The sequence below is a fragment of the Netta rufina genome (genome assembly GCF_964035555.1).
Source record: "Netta rufina genome assembly, chromosome: 5".
Classification (NCBI taxonomy): domain Eukaryota; kingdom Metazoa; phylum Chordata; class Aves; order Anseriformes; family Anatidae; genus Netta; species Netta rufina.
In genome coordinates, this window is record NC_140128.1 from 60,331,386 (window position 1) to 60,345,779 (window position 14,394).

The 14,394-nt window shown below is 37.7% G+C and overlaps 1 protein-coding gene across 1 annotated transcript in view; it reads right to left on the bottom strand.

Annotated features, from left to right (window-relative positions):
- The window catches only part of ARID4A (AT-rich interaction domain 4A), a 47,948-nt gene that overhangs the window by 11,281 nt on the left and 22,273 nt on the right, over positions 1-14,394 (bottom strand). The window contains exons 11-15 of the mRNA XM_084286904.1: positions 13,800-13,963; positions 5,573-5,645; positions 3,336-3,430; positions 3,090-3,187; positions 1,369-1,597 (exon numbers count right to left, since the gene is read on the bottom strand). Of these exons, the coding sequence (XP_084143030.1) occupies positions 1,369-1,597; positions 3,090-3,187; positions 3,336-3,430; positions 5,573-5,645; positions 13,800-13,963 (659 nt within the window). The remainder of the gene's footprint in view (positions 1-1,368; positions 1,598-3,089; positions 3,188-3,335; positions 3,431-5,572; positions 5,646-13,799; positions 13,964-14,394) is intronic.

Consider the following 14,394-nt stretch of genomic DNA (forward strand, 5'->3'; position numbering starts at 1 on the left):
GGGGGTCTAGTACAGATTAACAATTTTACTACTAGAACTATCTTTGATAAAGACATTGCATAGTAACCAGAACATTTAAAATACGTTATGAATGCAAGGTTAGTTATTTGGAGGCTATCCAAAGACAACAGTAATGAAGGCACTATAATTATGATTCACAGTAAAATGGTAAATACTTTGAAATCATTCATAAACAGACAGTTGTTGACTGGATTAATAAAGTAATAAAATATATGATCAAGTAATATTTAGTTATTAACAAATTAACATCAACAACAAACAATTAAAAAAAATAACTTTGATTCCTTTATCATCTCAAGAACCAATTTTCTCCAAAAAGTTTGTCAAGGTAAAACAAAAAAACAAAGCTAGTGTCATGCCAGGAACTTCATCAAGGCTGATACGGTTTGGAAAAAACACTTTAGATAGAATATAGAATGTAAATCTAAACTTATGTTTACAGAATGTCTTTCAACTAGTGATTTAAAGGCCATATCCTTGTTTGAAAAATTGATTTACAAGAGGTACTTCAGTAGGATTACATTTTAGTTAACAGGATGCTTACAACTTTAACAATTTTAAAAGTTGCATTTTCTTGTCCTTCAGTCACAGTTCTCTTCTAAAGAGCACATAATGACTTTTTAAAAGAACCAACGGGAGTGCTACAGCACCCTAATTCAGTCATATTCAAATACCTTTAAAGTACTCTTGTATTCTTGATCAGGTCCAGTTTCTACCAGCTGATGGGTCACAGCTCTTATCTATGTAACTACTAACACAACTCTCACCTATACAGCATTCAAAGACAGAGGAAGACAAAAAACAACTAAATCTTCCCTCTCCTCTTTTGTCTCTGTACTGTAAAATTGCATGTTTTCTTCAATTAAAAGAGATATCGTGATAAAAATCAACTCAAAGAAACGGGACTTCCTTTGATTCTTTAGGCTGTAGCAGTCCCTCAATATCCTTGCTTCCTGATGCACAGCTCTGAATTCCATGTGCCTGGGGAAATTCCCACCCACAACCAGGATTGTCCTGCTGGGTTTCTCTGTTCTGATGATATACAGCTCTCAGTAGCTCTCAAACTATCCCCGAATAGAAACACGGCTGACATCAACACGGCCTTAGCAAATCCCATGGATGGCTTAGAACACAAAGAAATAATGAAAAACGATTCTATTCACAGGTAGAATGTAATTAACAACTGAACACCAACTCTTCGTTCACTGAACACTGTCCTACGCTCTCATACAAGCACATTAATTCAAATGTACAGTTGCTCCACAAGGGAAAACTCATTATGTAAACTGTTCAGTATACAAAGGGGTTTTGTTAAGTACTAAATAGAAATCAGTTCGAACTACTTACCCTTGGGGATCTTAGTTCTATTTCTTCTTTTTCACTCTCACTGCTGGAATAATTTTCTTCTGCTTCTTTTTTTACTTCTGTTGGAGGCATTTTTTGCTCCTCTTTCACACTTTCCTCCATTGGTTCCTCGTGTTTCTGTATGTCTTCTACGACTTTTGGTTCATTGTGATGGATGGTCCTGAACTGAATGTTTGCCGAACGGCAGTACTCTTCAAAACCATAAAGATACCTATAGGTAGAAAGAAAGTTTCATTTATACATTTCACCTTGTGTTTTTTAATTCATTGAAGTGAAAAAAAATAATAATAATAAAAAAAAATAAAAAAGCTCTTTTTCTGCTTGTAGGGAAAAGCAGGAGTAGTAACTTCAGGAAACAAAAATGCCAGAGGAGGTTCTGAAATGAAACAGTTCTGCACACAAGTCAAGCAGCAAAAAGGAAAACTCTGCATGTACACACAGGTGCTTCTCACACATTTAACTTCATCTCTGTCCAATTAAGAACTCATGACAGCAAAGCTTACGAATATGTACATACACTGACAGCTAAGATCAGCCCAGTATTATAATACGGGCATACAAACAAGTTACCACATGGTAACAAATTGTCGTGCATCAGCTTGTCCTCTGGTAACTGCCTGTGTACACACTCTAATCCAGCTACAGGTGAGAGAAGTATGAACTAGCTTATCCCTCAAAGAATAAGTATGTAAATCACAACACACCATCATGTGTTCATACAACATCATTACCTCCACTGTAATAAATAAATATGTGCAACATTTCTATTTTTTTTTTTATCATACATACTCTTCTCTGTAAATTCAGACCTTATATATGTGCCCGGTTCAAATCCCACTGAAGACAGTCTAAATATTTTCATCAACATTAACGTGAGTTCAGTCATTAGCCATCCCTATTCTATCAGCCAAATTTCCCTAGGTTCGAGTCAAGAGAACCTCATTCTTCCCTTTTACTCAAAAAGCCCAATCATTTCTTGCTCAAACTTTCAGGAGAATAAATAATTAAAGTAACCTTTATTTAGAAAACGAGACTGAAAAATGTAATTCCTAAAAGGTTTCCGTTTCAACAGTTATAACCTTACTGAAAACTAGAGGTCAGAATAAAAAGTGTTATGCATTTTCAATCACAGTAGTAATTTTGCTACTCAATACCGTCACATCACCATAGCAATGTACATCGGTTATGCTCTAAAGCTATTATTCCACAGACGCCACACAAAGATGACATTTAAACATGCTGCCTGAAACACATCTTCCTCTACCAACATTTGTGAGGAAGTTAAAGAAACTGGTATAAAATTCTGCTCACAGCATGCAGAATCTACAGGCTTCTTCAAAGAGCATGCGACTGAGATCAATAACCACAAATTGCAAAGCTGAGTTTGCCAAAACCTTTTTGCTCCTAAATGACTATTATATTCTGAAATGGCAGCATCACCTGCCGAAAATAAACGCTTCTTGATAAGAAAACGAGCAGGATTCTACTGTATTACAGCAACAAGAACTTATCCAGTCCTGACCACTCCTCCTTTTCTCTGTCATTTCAATCCTTGGCACTGGAAAACGCTCAAAACTCCTCATTAACTGAAGAATGTCAACTACTGTTTCATTAAACTAGCAAAAATTGCTTTAATATTGTACAAGTTATTAAAAAAACAACAACTAAGAATGTTTTCACCATTATACAATAGGAGAACTTACTTTCTATAAGCAGTTTTTACATTGTAGGAAGCAGCCGAGTTCAAAATAGGAATGCCAAGGTCCATATAAATTTGCTTCCATACAGCACCGCTCTCAATCTTTGGTGGGGGGAAAAAGAAAAAAAAAAAGGTAAGTTTTCAGGTTTTGTTTACCAAGAACATTAAGGAATGACACTTAACAAAGACACAGTTCACGATCTTTAAGAAGGATGAGACATGTTTAGTTTAGGAAACATCCGACACTTACATTGTCACACCCACCCTGCTGATATACCAGTCTAAAAAGTTTGAAGAGATTAAGGTCCTTGTAGCCCAGAACAGGTGGTTTGTTGATAGGAGTACCTAAATAAAACAAAGATAGAAATAAAATGTTATCACACAGAACACAAAACTGCTTTTTCCATTCCTATAGCACCTACTTGATTACCTGGATACACACTGTTCACGCTTGACACCTCTCTACATTTTAACATCTCTCTTTAATAGTTCTGTATGTTGCAGTTCAGTAGTTTCTAACCTCTCTTTTGGATACATTACATATTTCTGGCTGTTGTATTAGCATATTGCCACCAGCTGCTTGATAACTACGATTTCTTGATCTCCTTTCCAGTTCTGTGCAATAATCCCTATCCAACTGGCTGCATCCCACTGTTCCTCTCCTGAGGGTGGGGGCAGGCAGAATTGCAGCAAGCTCTGCAGAGTGCCTGATAAATGCTGGAATACAGCAACGTATGAAGACAGTAACTCAAAACACTGTGGTCTGAAAGGAATGGGAAAGAAGCAGAAATGCTGAACTACGAAAAGAGACTCAGGCAGAACGTGAAACAGCACAGTCCTAACAGGACACGAACATTTGGGACAATTCTGAGTCAAATTCTTTCCTTTTCTCAGATGAGTGGGAATTATATAAAAAATAATAATTTCAAAAGGAGAAACCAAGTGACTGGGGAAAGCAGCTGCCTATGTAGATAGTATTCATCCCAGCAAGGAGGAACATCAAACCTCTTTCCTGCTGCCTGTCATTTTCCTTCATCTTCATGCAATTGTATTTGGAATCTTGAAAATAACTTCATTTGGGAATACTGGCATGGTTATATGAATCAAAATATTCTTAATGAGAGAAGAGAACGTAGAACAAATCTGGTGGGAACACATGTTGCTATAAGAGCAGGAGGGAAAAAGGTCAGGGAGAAAGACCCTGTCCTGAAGAAGACGTGCATATTGCTCAATCAACATGCTAGCTTAAAGAACAGTTTCTACACTGGAACTTCAAATTCAGTGCACAAACGCTTTCTTCTTTCTCCTCTGTAGATCACTGGCATCATCTCTCTACTTGGTTTGTAGTAGGTTTGGTAAGTGTTTAAGAAAGGGAGCAGGGAAGAAAGAAAACAGAAAAGGGGGAAGAACCAGTCTACCAGAAGTATAGATTTTACACCACCAACAGTTTTCTTCTTATTATTATTATTTTTCCTGAAATAACCTGTCTTGGAAGAATAACAGGCTGTCTCTAAAAACACTGGTTCTACACAAATGGCCTCACAATGCTGTACTGCAGTATACTCTGCTATAATACATGATCTATGACAAGCACCTGGCAACATTGGAACTCTTCTTTTGCTATTGAGTGGTCGAGAAGAGACCTCATCCATAGGGATGCAGAGCCTCTTTAACAAAGTTAACTTGATGTTTTATTTTCACTTTAAAACCCAAGAAAATGTTGTACTTTAAAAGGAAATAAAGGAGAAATATTCTGACACTACCTGCATCCCACTGTAGTGTCAGTCCCATCACAGCTTCAGATATGAACAGCTTATGTAACAGTTCTCCCAAGTCAGCAGGTACATCCTGCTCTCTGCCTATACACTGCATGTGTACTACCAATGGATGTCTTACCCCACGACTTTAACTGCTCCAATTTATAACAGTCTCACCTAATTCTGTAAAGAAAAGCATTTAAAATACACTGTTTTCTTGTTCTAGTTACTGGACAAAGCAGAGTTTTGTTTCTTCAGGTGAGGATCATGATTAAGACAGTTCTGCAAGGAGCTGAAGATGGCACATCTCCTATTATCTGCTGGTTGAATTTCATCATCCGTGAATAGCTGCCTCAGGTTCCAGCCTGAGATTAACAGCAGCAGAGTTCCCAGCCGTGGCTGTCACAACAAGAAATCAACCAAGAGCTTATTTAACAGCGATTGTTAACACAAAAAAGGTTTTGTAAAAGCAAAACAAAACCAGAACACCTCAGGGAGGATTTCTGTTTCCTTTGTGCACTGTGCTTCAAAGTATTTGAAGTAGATCTGCCACATGTGAAAATGGGGAAAAGTGTTTTTCCTTGACCAGACTGCCTCTTACTCTTGGTTCACTGATATAAGAATATGCTTATAACAACATCCATTACATTTCAAGATACTTTTAAAGCTATCAGAAAAAATGGACTAAAGGTTGTTGTTTGTTTGTTTTAAATAATTAATTTGCTATTACCTCTGTCTTCCATAAACTTATAAAGCTGTTGGAGGAAGTTGTCCCTCTCTTCAGGATCAAGCTCTTCCTCGGGCTGTGAAAACAAATGCAGTCATAATGAAAACAAAGCATGCAAAGTAACAATTTATTTGTACAAAAGCAAAATGGCAAAAACTAAATCAAAACCACTTTCCACTTGGCCCTATACCGATGCAATGGCGAAACATCCAGAAGACAAAATCTCCTCAGGAGACTGAAGCACGTACCTCAAGAGGAGAAAAAGGAAGTGCAGGTCAGAGAAAGCCTCAATCCATGACAGAAAGAGCACAAGTGTGATCCTCAAAATGAAAATATAGCTAATATCTGATTCTAATACAGACAAGATCTCTTATTTACAGGACTGGAGCAGTTCACAGGAATGCTACTTTTTTTTTTCAAGCTCATATTTGGAAACACATTTACAGTCACTTCCACAATTTCCTGACCATGTATCTTCTATAATTTAGTATTATAAACACCTGAATCTTATCTTTAAAACATAAATCCTCAAAGAGAGAAACTCTTACAAACTTTATGGGAAGTAACCTAAACTGTGTAATAGAGTTTTTATTCTTGGCAGGTGAAAATAAAGTAAATTTGGGGATGGGAGGGAAGGGGGGAAGACAGAAGGCAAGAGGAAATAATTTCTACTTATCTATATAAACTTAACAGCATTCTGAAATTCTAGCAGAGGCCAAAAAAAAAAAAATCTTTTCCCTGCAACACTTTACGCATGCCACATTCTTCCTGCCAGCCTGGCAATCACAGGGATTGCTGGTGAGGCAGTTTGCTCAGGGAAGACTGCAGCTGTCTGAAAGGAAAGACATACAGTACGTGTCAAAAATCTTACCATTACATTATTAAAAATAACAGCAAAGTCACACGCAGTTCCAGAAGGAAACCAGAACAGTAACTTCAGTTTCAGCTTTCTCTGCATTCAATAAACTTGAAGCTTCGAGGCAGGAAGATATGCAGTGAAATGTAAATGTATATGCTACTGCCTTGTTAACCAGAAAGCGATCTGCCAAGCATCATGAATTTCAGCCCTCTCTGCTTCAGCGAATTCTAAGCTTCAAAGCCCAACAGGGATCACCTGTAGTCAGGCAGAGACAGTATCTGTTTCTCATTTTCCCATTTCTTCTTGTGAAATAATTTGAGGAAATTAAATGAAGAATCAGAACATTGTACAGGATCGTCTCCCATTTACTCATGCTGTGTATTATACAAATTACATAAAGAGAAACAGTTATCTCAAGAATTATGTTCTTCCAGGTTAAGCAATGAATTATTGCTATAGAAACCACAGCTTTTTTTTTCCTCTTAACAATCTAGACTGTGAACCAACTTCACGATCGAGAAATTTCTAACAGCTACTGTAATGTTTACTGACTGAAGTCAATACAACTCACACTACACTAACTCAATCTATCTAAATAACAGTAAACATTCAGAAATATTTCTGAATACTTGTACTCGAACCATTTCTTTTACGCGGGCATAATGCCAAACCAGAGCTGTAGGTCAGAACAGCAGAAATGGAGGTTAGGAATAGCATTCTTGCAGACAGAGCGTTAACCATTTCACTGACACCATGAATTTTCACCTGAAGAAGAACAAAAAGGGAAAGATGAAAAGCTTTTGCATCCTTATAGAAGCAACAGCAAACTTGCCTGCAGTATTCATTCACCTACGTGAGATATCCTGACTGCTGCACCTCCTTCTCTCCGGTGACAGCATGAGCGAGGCTGGCACCCCTCGACAGGGAGAGTCTGACTCGTGCCTGGTGCCCACGCCAGGGAAGACACCGACTCCTCCTGAGAGGTGACTTGAATATAACCTGAATGCTATCTCCAGAGGAATAAATCATACTTTTTTCCCTAGTGACCAAAATTTGATATTTAAGAAAAAGAGAAAGAGATGAGAAACTCACCAGAGAGATCAACCCTTCACATACATTATTATTGCAACATTGAGACCCACGGATTTTATTTTTTTTAAAAAGAGATCATTTTTTCATCAAGGTCATCTATTTCCTATTTGTACCTGGACACAGGACCTCCCAGGGGTGTCTGCTCTTCCTTACTCTAACTATACAAGCCATCATCCAAGATGGTGAATCAGCATTCTCTAAAGCTGCACCTGAAGTGAAGAAAACCCCTGAGAAACACTGATGCCACAATCTGCCATTACCATCAGTGAGGGACCGGAGAGCTAAAATTCCACAAATGTCTTTCCAGCAAGCACTGGGGTGACACTGCTCCCCTCCCAAACTCACTCTTGTATCCAGGCACTTATCCCCATTTTAGGTTGGGCATAAGTTCACAGTGACGATTCTTCAAAATCAGTTTTCTTTAGAGCATTCTGACTCTCCATTTTATTTTTTCCCTATATAGATGTTGCAAAAAAGGGAGACACTACCCAAAGGTAAGTGCAAGTGAGGCAAAAACAGTATGAAATTTTTAAGTGGCAGGAGTTCAAAACGAGACCTTTTTGTTGTTCATCCAGTATCTGTAACTAAATGCAATGTGAAAAAATTTGTTTTGTTTCGGGGCAAGGCACATTTGAATTTCATTAAAAATAAATCAGAATGACCTTTTTCCGTAATAATTACAAAAAAAACAAACTATTTTTAGGGTGCTTGAGATGTTGATCTTCCTTTCTCACTAGCAGATCGCATCAGTTAGAGAATACTGTAAACACTGAAAAATGAGAGCAGCAATAAAAACAGAATCTCTGTATAATGGATTTCCCATTTCCATTTCATATGACCTTCCAAGTAATACTAACAGCATTCGTAAGTATCTTGTAAAAGTATTTGGTGGTTCTTGTTATCAAAGTAAGCACTACATAAAACCCACTGAAACTTGCAGAAAACTTCTAATTGGTTTTGCTTCGTTTGCTTTCAAGCCCCTTTATTTACCAGGAGCTTTCCCTCTATTTTTAGTGTCATTTTAAAAAAGAATATAGCTCTATTACCCTGACTCATCATTTACTCTCCAGGAAGCTGTTAAATCTTCTGTGGATGCTAACCTGTGGAGCTGAGTGGGAGCAGAAAGGAAGAACCAGTTTGTTTTACAAAACAAAGAACAAATCCCTACCTACATGATATGCTCAATCACCACTGAGCCGAGGTACCAGGGACAGATCTTTCTTTTATGTTATTAATGGCTGACAATGCCATAAACTCGTCTGAAAGAAATGCAATCGAAGAGGGAGAACAATGTGTGCAGGATCTGGAGTTCAGAAGAATACACCACCAAGATGAGGTGTCAGAATTAGCGTAATTGTGTTGTTTCAGAGTATTTAATTGCGTTTGTCACTTGCATATTTGCTTTCTAACACTTGAGTTGGAACGCTAATTAAGGAAATGAAAAGAATTAAACTGACTGCAACAAGTTAACAGCTTTATACCATGAGATGATGAGAGAAGTCTTAAAGCGTTCATTTCTACCAGGAAGAACCAAGAATCCAACCATCCTCAGCAGCAGCTTTTCTTGGAGCTGCACCTCAGCTCGTAACCTCTTCACTCCCCTTTGAAGAATATTCTGAGAATGGCTGTGAGCACAAAACTGGGAGCGAGAAATTCTTTTTTAAGAACGTTTGCTCATGGTATAACACAGGCCATGCTTCACGGTAGCCAAACTCCTACACGTGCCCGTTTCAATTTTTATTTTTTTAAATGCATGGACCACTTCTTTCCAAAGGCCAGACTTTGTTAACTTTGAAGATTTTCTTACACACACATAGGTTGCAGCAGAAATGCACAGGTCAGGTAAGGCGTTACCTGATCTCTCAAAGTCACTGAAGAGAAAAGACTACATGGGAAAAAAATAACTACTTAAGAAGTGTAAGTATTTTAACTAACAGAAAGGAAATTTGGAGGAATCTCAAGACCCCTAAAACACACCATGGATTTCATACACTCATCCTTCTTTTACGAACTTAGTGCTAATGAAATATATGTTAACGATTATCGTGAGAAGTCAGATCCTTGCTTATTTATTTGCAGAATGGCTACACTGGAAGGTATAGCAAGGCATTTTCCTTGCTCAAAAACGTAAAGCAATTCTGACTGCTGTCGTGATAGAAGAACCCTAAATGCTTTACGTTAATGCACACTATTAAACCTACTACGCACGTGTCTGTCAGGTGACAGTCAAAATGAAGAATGAACGAAAATTCCCCTAACCACACACACGGAGGTGATACAACTCTTTTTTTTTTTCAATGGCAAGAGAAGCCTGGAGATAAACTAGCTAGATTATTTTTTTTCTGACGATGTTCGGGATGTTCAATTAGGAGGGGATAAAGTGAAAGAAGAAAAAACTGCTACTGAAGTGACAAGTTGGAAGAGCCTTTCCAGGAAGGAACCAGTTCTACCAGTAAGACAGAAATCCCCTTTCCCAGCTTGTGTTGTTATGAGATACAGTTTTGAAACTTGCAAAATTCAAACTCTGAAGAACAAATTCCTCCTTACTTTCATTCTGATCTTATGTAAATACGTCTATTAAGAACTAGTACTGAAAATGTATTTCAAATAACTGTAGGCTGAAACCTTGATTCCTTCAGAAACGGAAAGGCCTACAACAGGAAGACTGAGAGGACCAAATGTTGCCTACATATTACCTTGTAAAATGGCTAGCTAGTATTTAATTACTTAATCCCCAGAAACAAATAGGTGTAATTTCTTCCCTGACAGAACAACTTAAGTAGAAACAAATACAGTAATATATGTAATAGGACTTATAATAAAAATCAAGTAATACTCCAAAAGCTTCTATTTCCATGTGGAGATATTGGAATTCAGATTTTTTCCTTCCTTCTAACTGCAGTGTATTATTTGACTGCCAAATGTGCCCTGAAAACACAGCGATCCCTCTTATTCTGCCATGTTGAAAACTGGATAAAAACCAAGATATACCCAGATTCTTATCTGGAGTCAACCCAATAGAGTGATTTTTTTAAAACTTTTGTTTGATGAAGTTTTTTTTCCTACAGTACCTCCTCATTTTTCATCTTTTGTGACAAAAGCAACATCTGTTCTGTTACTCAAACCTCACATTGTGAATCAAAAGCAATCCTGAGTTGCATCATATGTTGCAATTATTGCCAAAAATCCAGCCATTTGAACATGCTGAGCAACTCACTGTAATACAACCCTTGTTAAAGCCAATGATGAGCAATTTCCACATTTTCCTCCGTCACAGTCAACTCTGGGCCACCCAAGTCAGTTACTAGCAATGAGGATTGGCATCTCACCACCATCACCATATTGTTCCCATTCCTCAGAATAAGAAAGACATCACAGAAAACCACGTAAACCCTGAAAATAATAATTCTAATCGTGCTAATTCTACCATACTCTGCATATTTCGTGGAAGGCAGCATAATTAGAAAGACAGTCTCTGTCAAAACAAAGTTACAGATTTTAACCCAGCTACTGGAAAAATAGTAGGATCTATTATCACCAGCTACAGCAGGTCTCTGCTCCATTACCATTATAAAAGATTCTACTCCAGAAAAGCAGGATCCCTTCCATTCTCACAATTAGGCTCTTCTGCCTGACTTTATGCTCTCATTATATATTAAGTAGGCCTGGGTCCGTTTGATTGATGTGATGAAGGCCTATCATGGCTGGTCAGCAGCAGGCCAAGCCTTGACAGCAAAGCTGCTGTGTATTTCAGACAGTGGGAGCGCAGGGCGTGGAGGAAAAAGGAGCATTTTTGAAAATCTCCGTCACATCTTCAGCTACATAGCACCTTGCAGTTTTAAAACAAAAGGTTTGCTGAGAGTGTTCTGGCAGAGGATGGACAGAAGCTGTTTTGACCTTGATAATAAAGGAGAAACTTTACAGAAGGTAAATGCAAAATGTGAGTAATTCAGCATTTTCTGTGAAATACAGGCAAGGCAGTATCATTCTTTGCAACCGATATCACTGCCCTTCTAAGGGAAAAGAAAAAAGGAAATTATGACAAATTCTTGAAATGATCTTTAACTGCAGTATCTAGCTTGGCCCACGATTAAAATAAGATTATGTATGGTAACAGTTGAATCAGGAATTTGATTGAACAGGGCAGAATGACAGTTCTGCTCTGACAATCTATAAAGATTAATATCTATCCCCTGCTACATAGCTTCAGCATGAAGATGCTCACCTTATTTTTCTATCTCTGCCTGTCACCTGGAATTAATGGATTCCACAGCTTTTCCTATCAGCACACCTACCTGCCTGGAATCCTTTGCTTCACTACTTTACGTTTAGATTATTCCTTAAAAATATCCTTATTTCTTTTATAGAAATGCCTTTTTTTTTTTTTTTTTTTTTAAGAAAAGCCACCAAGCTTCCCCTCCCCCTTCTTTGTTTGAAACACACAGCACTTTTATGCAATAGCCATGAAAAATGATTTTAAAAACAAGTACTAGAAAACCAGTATAGCAATCCCTGATTTTTAGTGCCTGATATTCTGCAATTTTAGCCAACGTTAATACAAACAGACCAGTACAGACTGCAACAGTTCACACCCTGCAAAATGTGGCCTATTCAGTCCTTTTCACTGCAAACAGAGGAAAAAACCCAAAGGTTTCTTTTACATTCTACACACATTTAGCCTTACATTTATCTAACCAGACCAGCATTTTCATATAGACATCCACAGAACACTGTTATTAAGGCATAAAATTAACACCAAAAATAGATTCTTATTGTCTTTTTTTTTTTTAATGTGGAAAGATCTACCCTGGTTGCATGCTCCACCAGACAGTTCACAGATCAGAAAGCTGTAAAATCTACCTCAAACCCCCATTCTTAATGAAAATGTTAACATCACCGATTAAAACACAACGTCCTTACCTATGAGCTGCATTCTTTCAAATGTAAAAATGCTTTTATTTCCTTTCTATCTAATCTGCCCAGTGCCTGGACATAATTTCAGCCTGCCTTCCAAATATTTCCTTGCTTTCTCTCGCACTGCACGGCATCCGCAGTTACACGGCATTACTTACATTCTCTTCCATATAAAAAAAAAAAAAAAAAAGAAAAAAATCAGACATTACATGAAAGGGAAAAAAAAAAAAAGAAAAAAAAAAGAAAGAGACAGCCCATTTCAAAGCATCTGGCAAGCCTCCCCTGGCAGGCGGCCAAGCCTCGGCTAAATCTTCCCTCTCCGGGCGAGCATGCTCACTGGAAACCAACAGAGTGTTGCTGAGGCAACACCGTAGGCAGCCTCCAAGTATGAACAGCCATTCTGTTTTCGCTGTGACAAACCGCATACTACAGGGGAAGTGAAAGGGAAACGATATCTGACCTTCCTCGGAAGACAAACTTCGCCGTGTTTTTTGCGAGAAAAGGACCAAACGTTGCCAAGCGCGCTGTGGAAATTACCAAAAAAACAAACCACCACGAAAAAACGCACCCAAACGCAACCGAGGATGCCCTGCCCCCTCACCACACGCTTTATTTCTAAATTTAACATTGAGGTTAAAAACAGGTAGCAGAAATAAAAGGAAAATATGCAAATACATTTTGTTGACATGAAACCGTCATCAGAAAGGAGCAACTCAAAATATTCCAACACAGAAAAACATTTTACCATAAGTTTCAATTGAACATTAACCAGAATATTCATCCACTTTGTCCCATTCCTAACCTGTAATATAACCTGTAATGTCGAGGAGAAAACCCACTGTGACTCACTCACTAAGGTAAGTACTGCACTGCTTTCAGTGTCTTAGAAAGCAAATAGCTTTACCAGCCATTACGCACTCCCTCACTCTTTGTCAAGCTTCTATTTTTGCTTCAGTAGTTTAATTCAACCTTTTATCAAACTAATTTTCAGAAACAAGCTACTTTTTATGTAAACTACATATGAACTACAGAAGAAAAAAATACAAAGCGACTTTTATTTAATGCTAAGATTACTACTATTTGGCTCAGTGTCAATTTCTTGTTCACGTTTCTCTTTCACCCAGATTCTTTCTACCAGTCTTCTCCGCCTTTAACTTTTTATTTCTTTCCTTTACGTACTTCTTTACCTACCAGATAATAGCAGGAAATCTACCACTGTTCACAAGTACCAACAAAGAGGATGGGAGCAAAGGGAAGATGAACAGGTCTAAAAACATGTTGAAGTGAGTAAGTCTGAGGGTAAAATGTTGGACGCACACATGACTCTATTATCTTTGAGGAATGACTGAAATTGTCCAGACTTACCGTTACTTCTTCATTTTTCTCTTCTCTTTTTATTTCCTCCTCATCAGTTTCTGCCGTAGCTCCTTCTTCATCGCTGCTAGAGGATTCCATAATTTCACTTATGTCCATTTTCCAGTTCCGAGGAACAGTCTTTGTGTTGAGAAACGTGCTTGCTTCCTGTAGCCCTACAGAAGAAAGGGCCCTGTTTTTACCTCATCTGAAGTATTCATAGTCACAAAGCATTTTTAAGTTTCATGTTCTTGTACATTTCAATGTTAACTTAAACCAAATGATGAAGTAGGTACTTCAGTTTTAAACAATCAGTCTACATGCTTTATATTTCAAGACAGTCAAATTTTAAAAATCAAGTGCCAGTAAATCAAGGAGCTTAGATTGAGAATATCCATCTGTATTTTCAAGGCATATGTCCTCACGAACACTAGTAAGATTTACACCTGTTTATTTACACAGCAAAGACAATCACCTATACTTATTCACATATGTTCTGTGCAACTGTGAAGCTGTTCTATTTCTGTATGAAAGTAACAAATACTGGAATAAAGCTATGGAAAAAAAAAAAAAGAAAAAAAAAAAACAACACAAAAATCACAGCTAA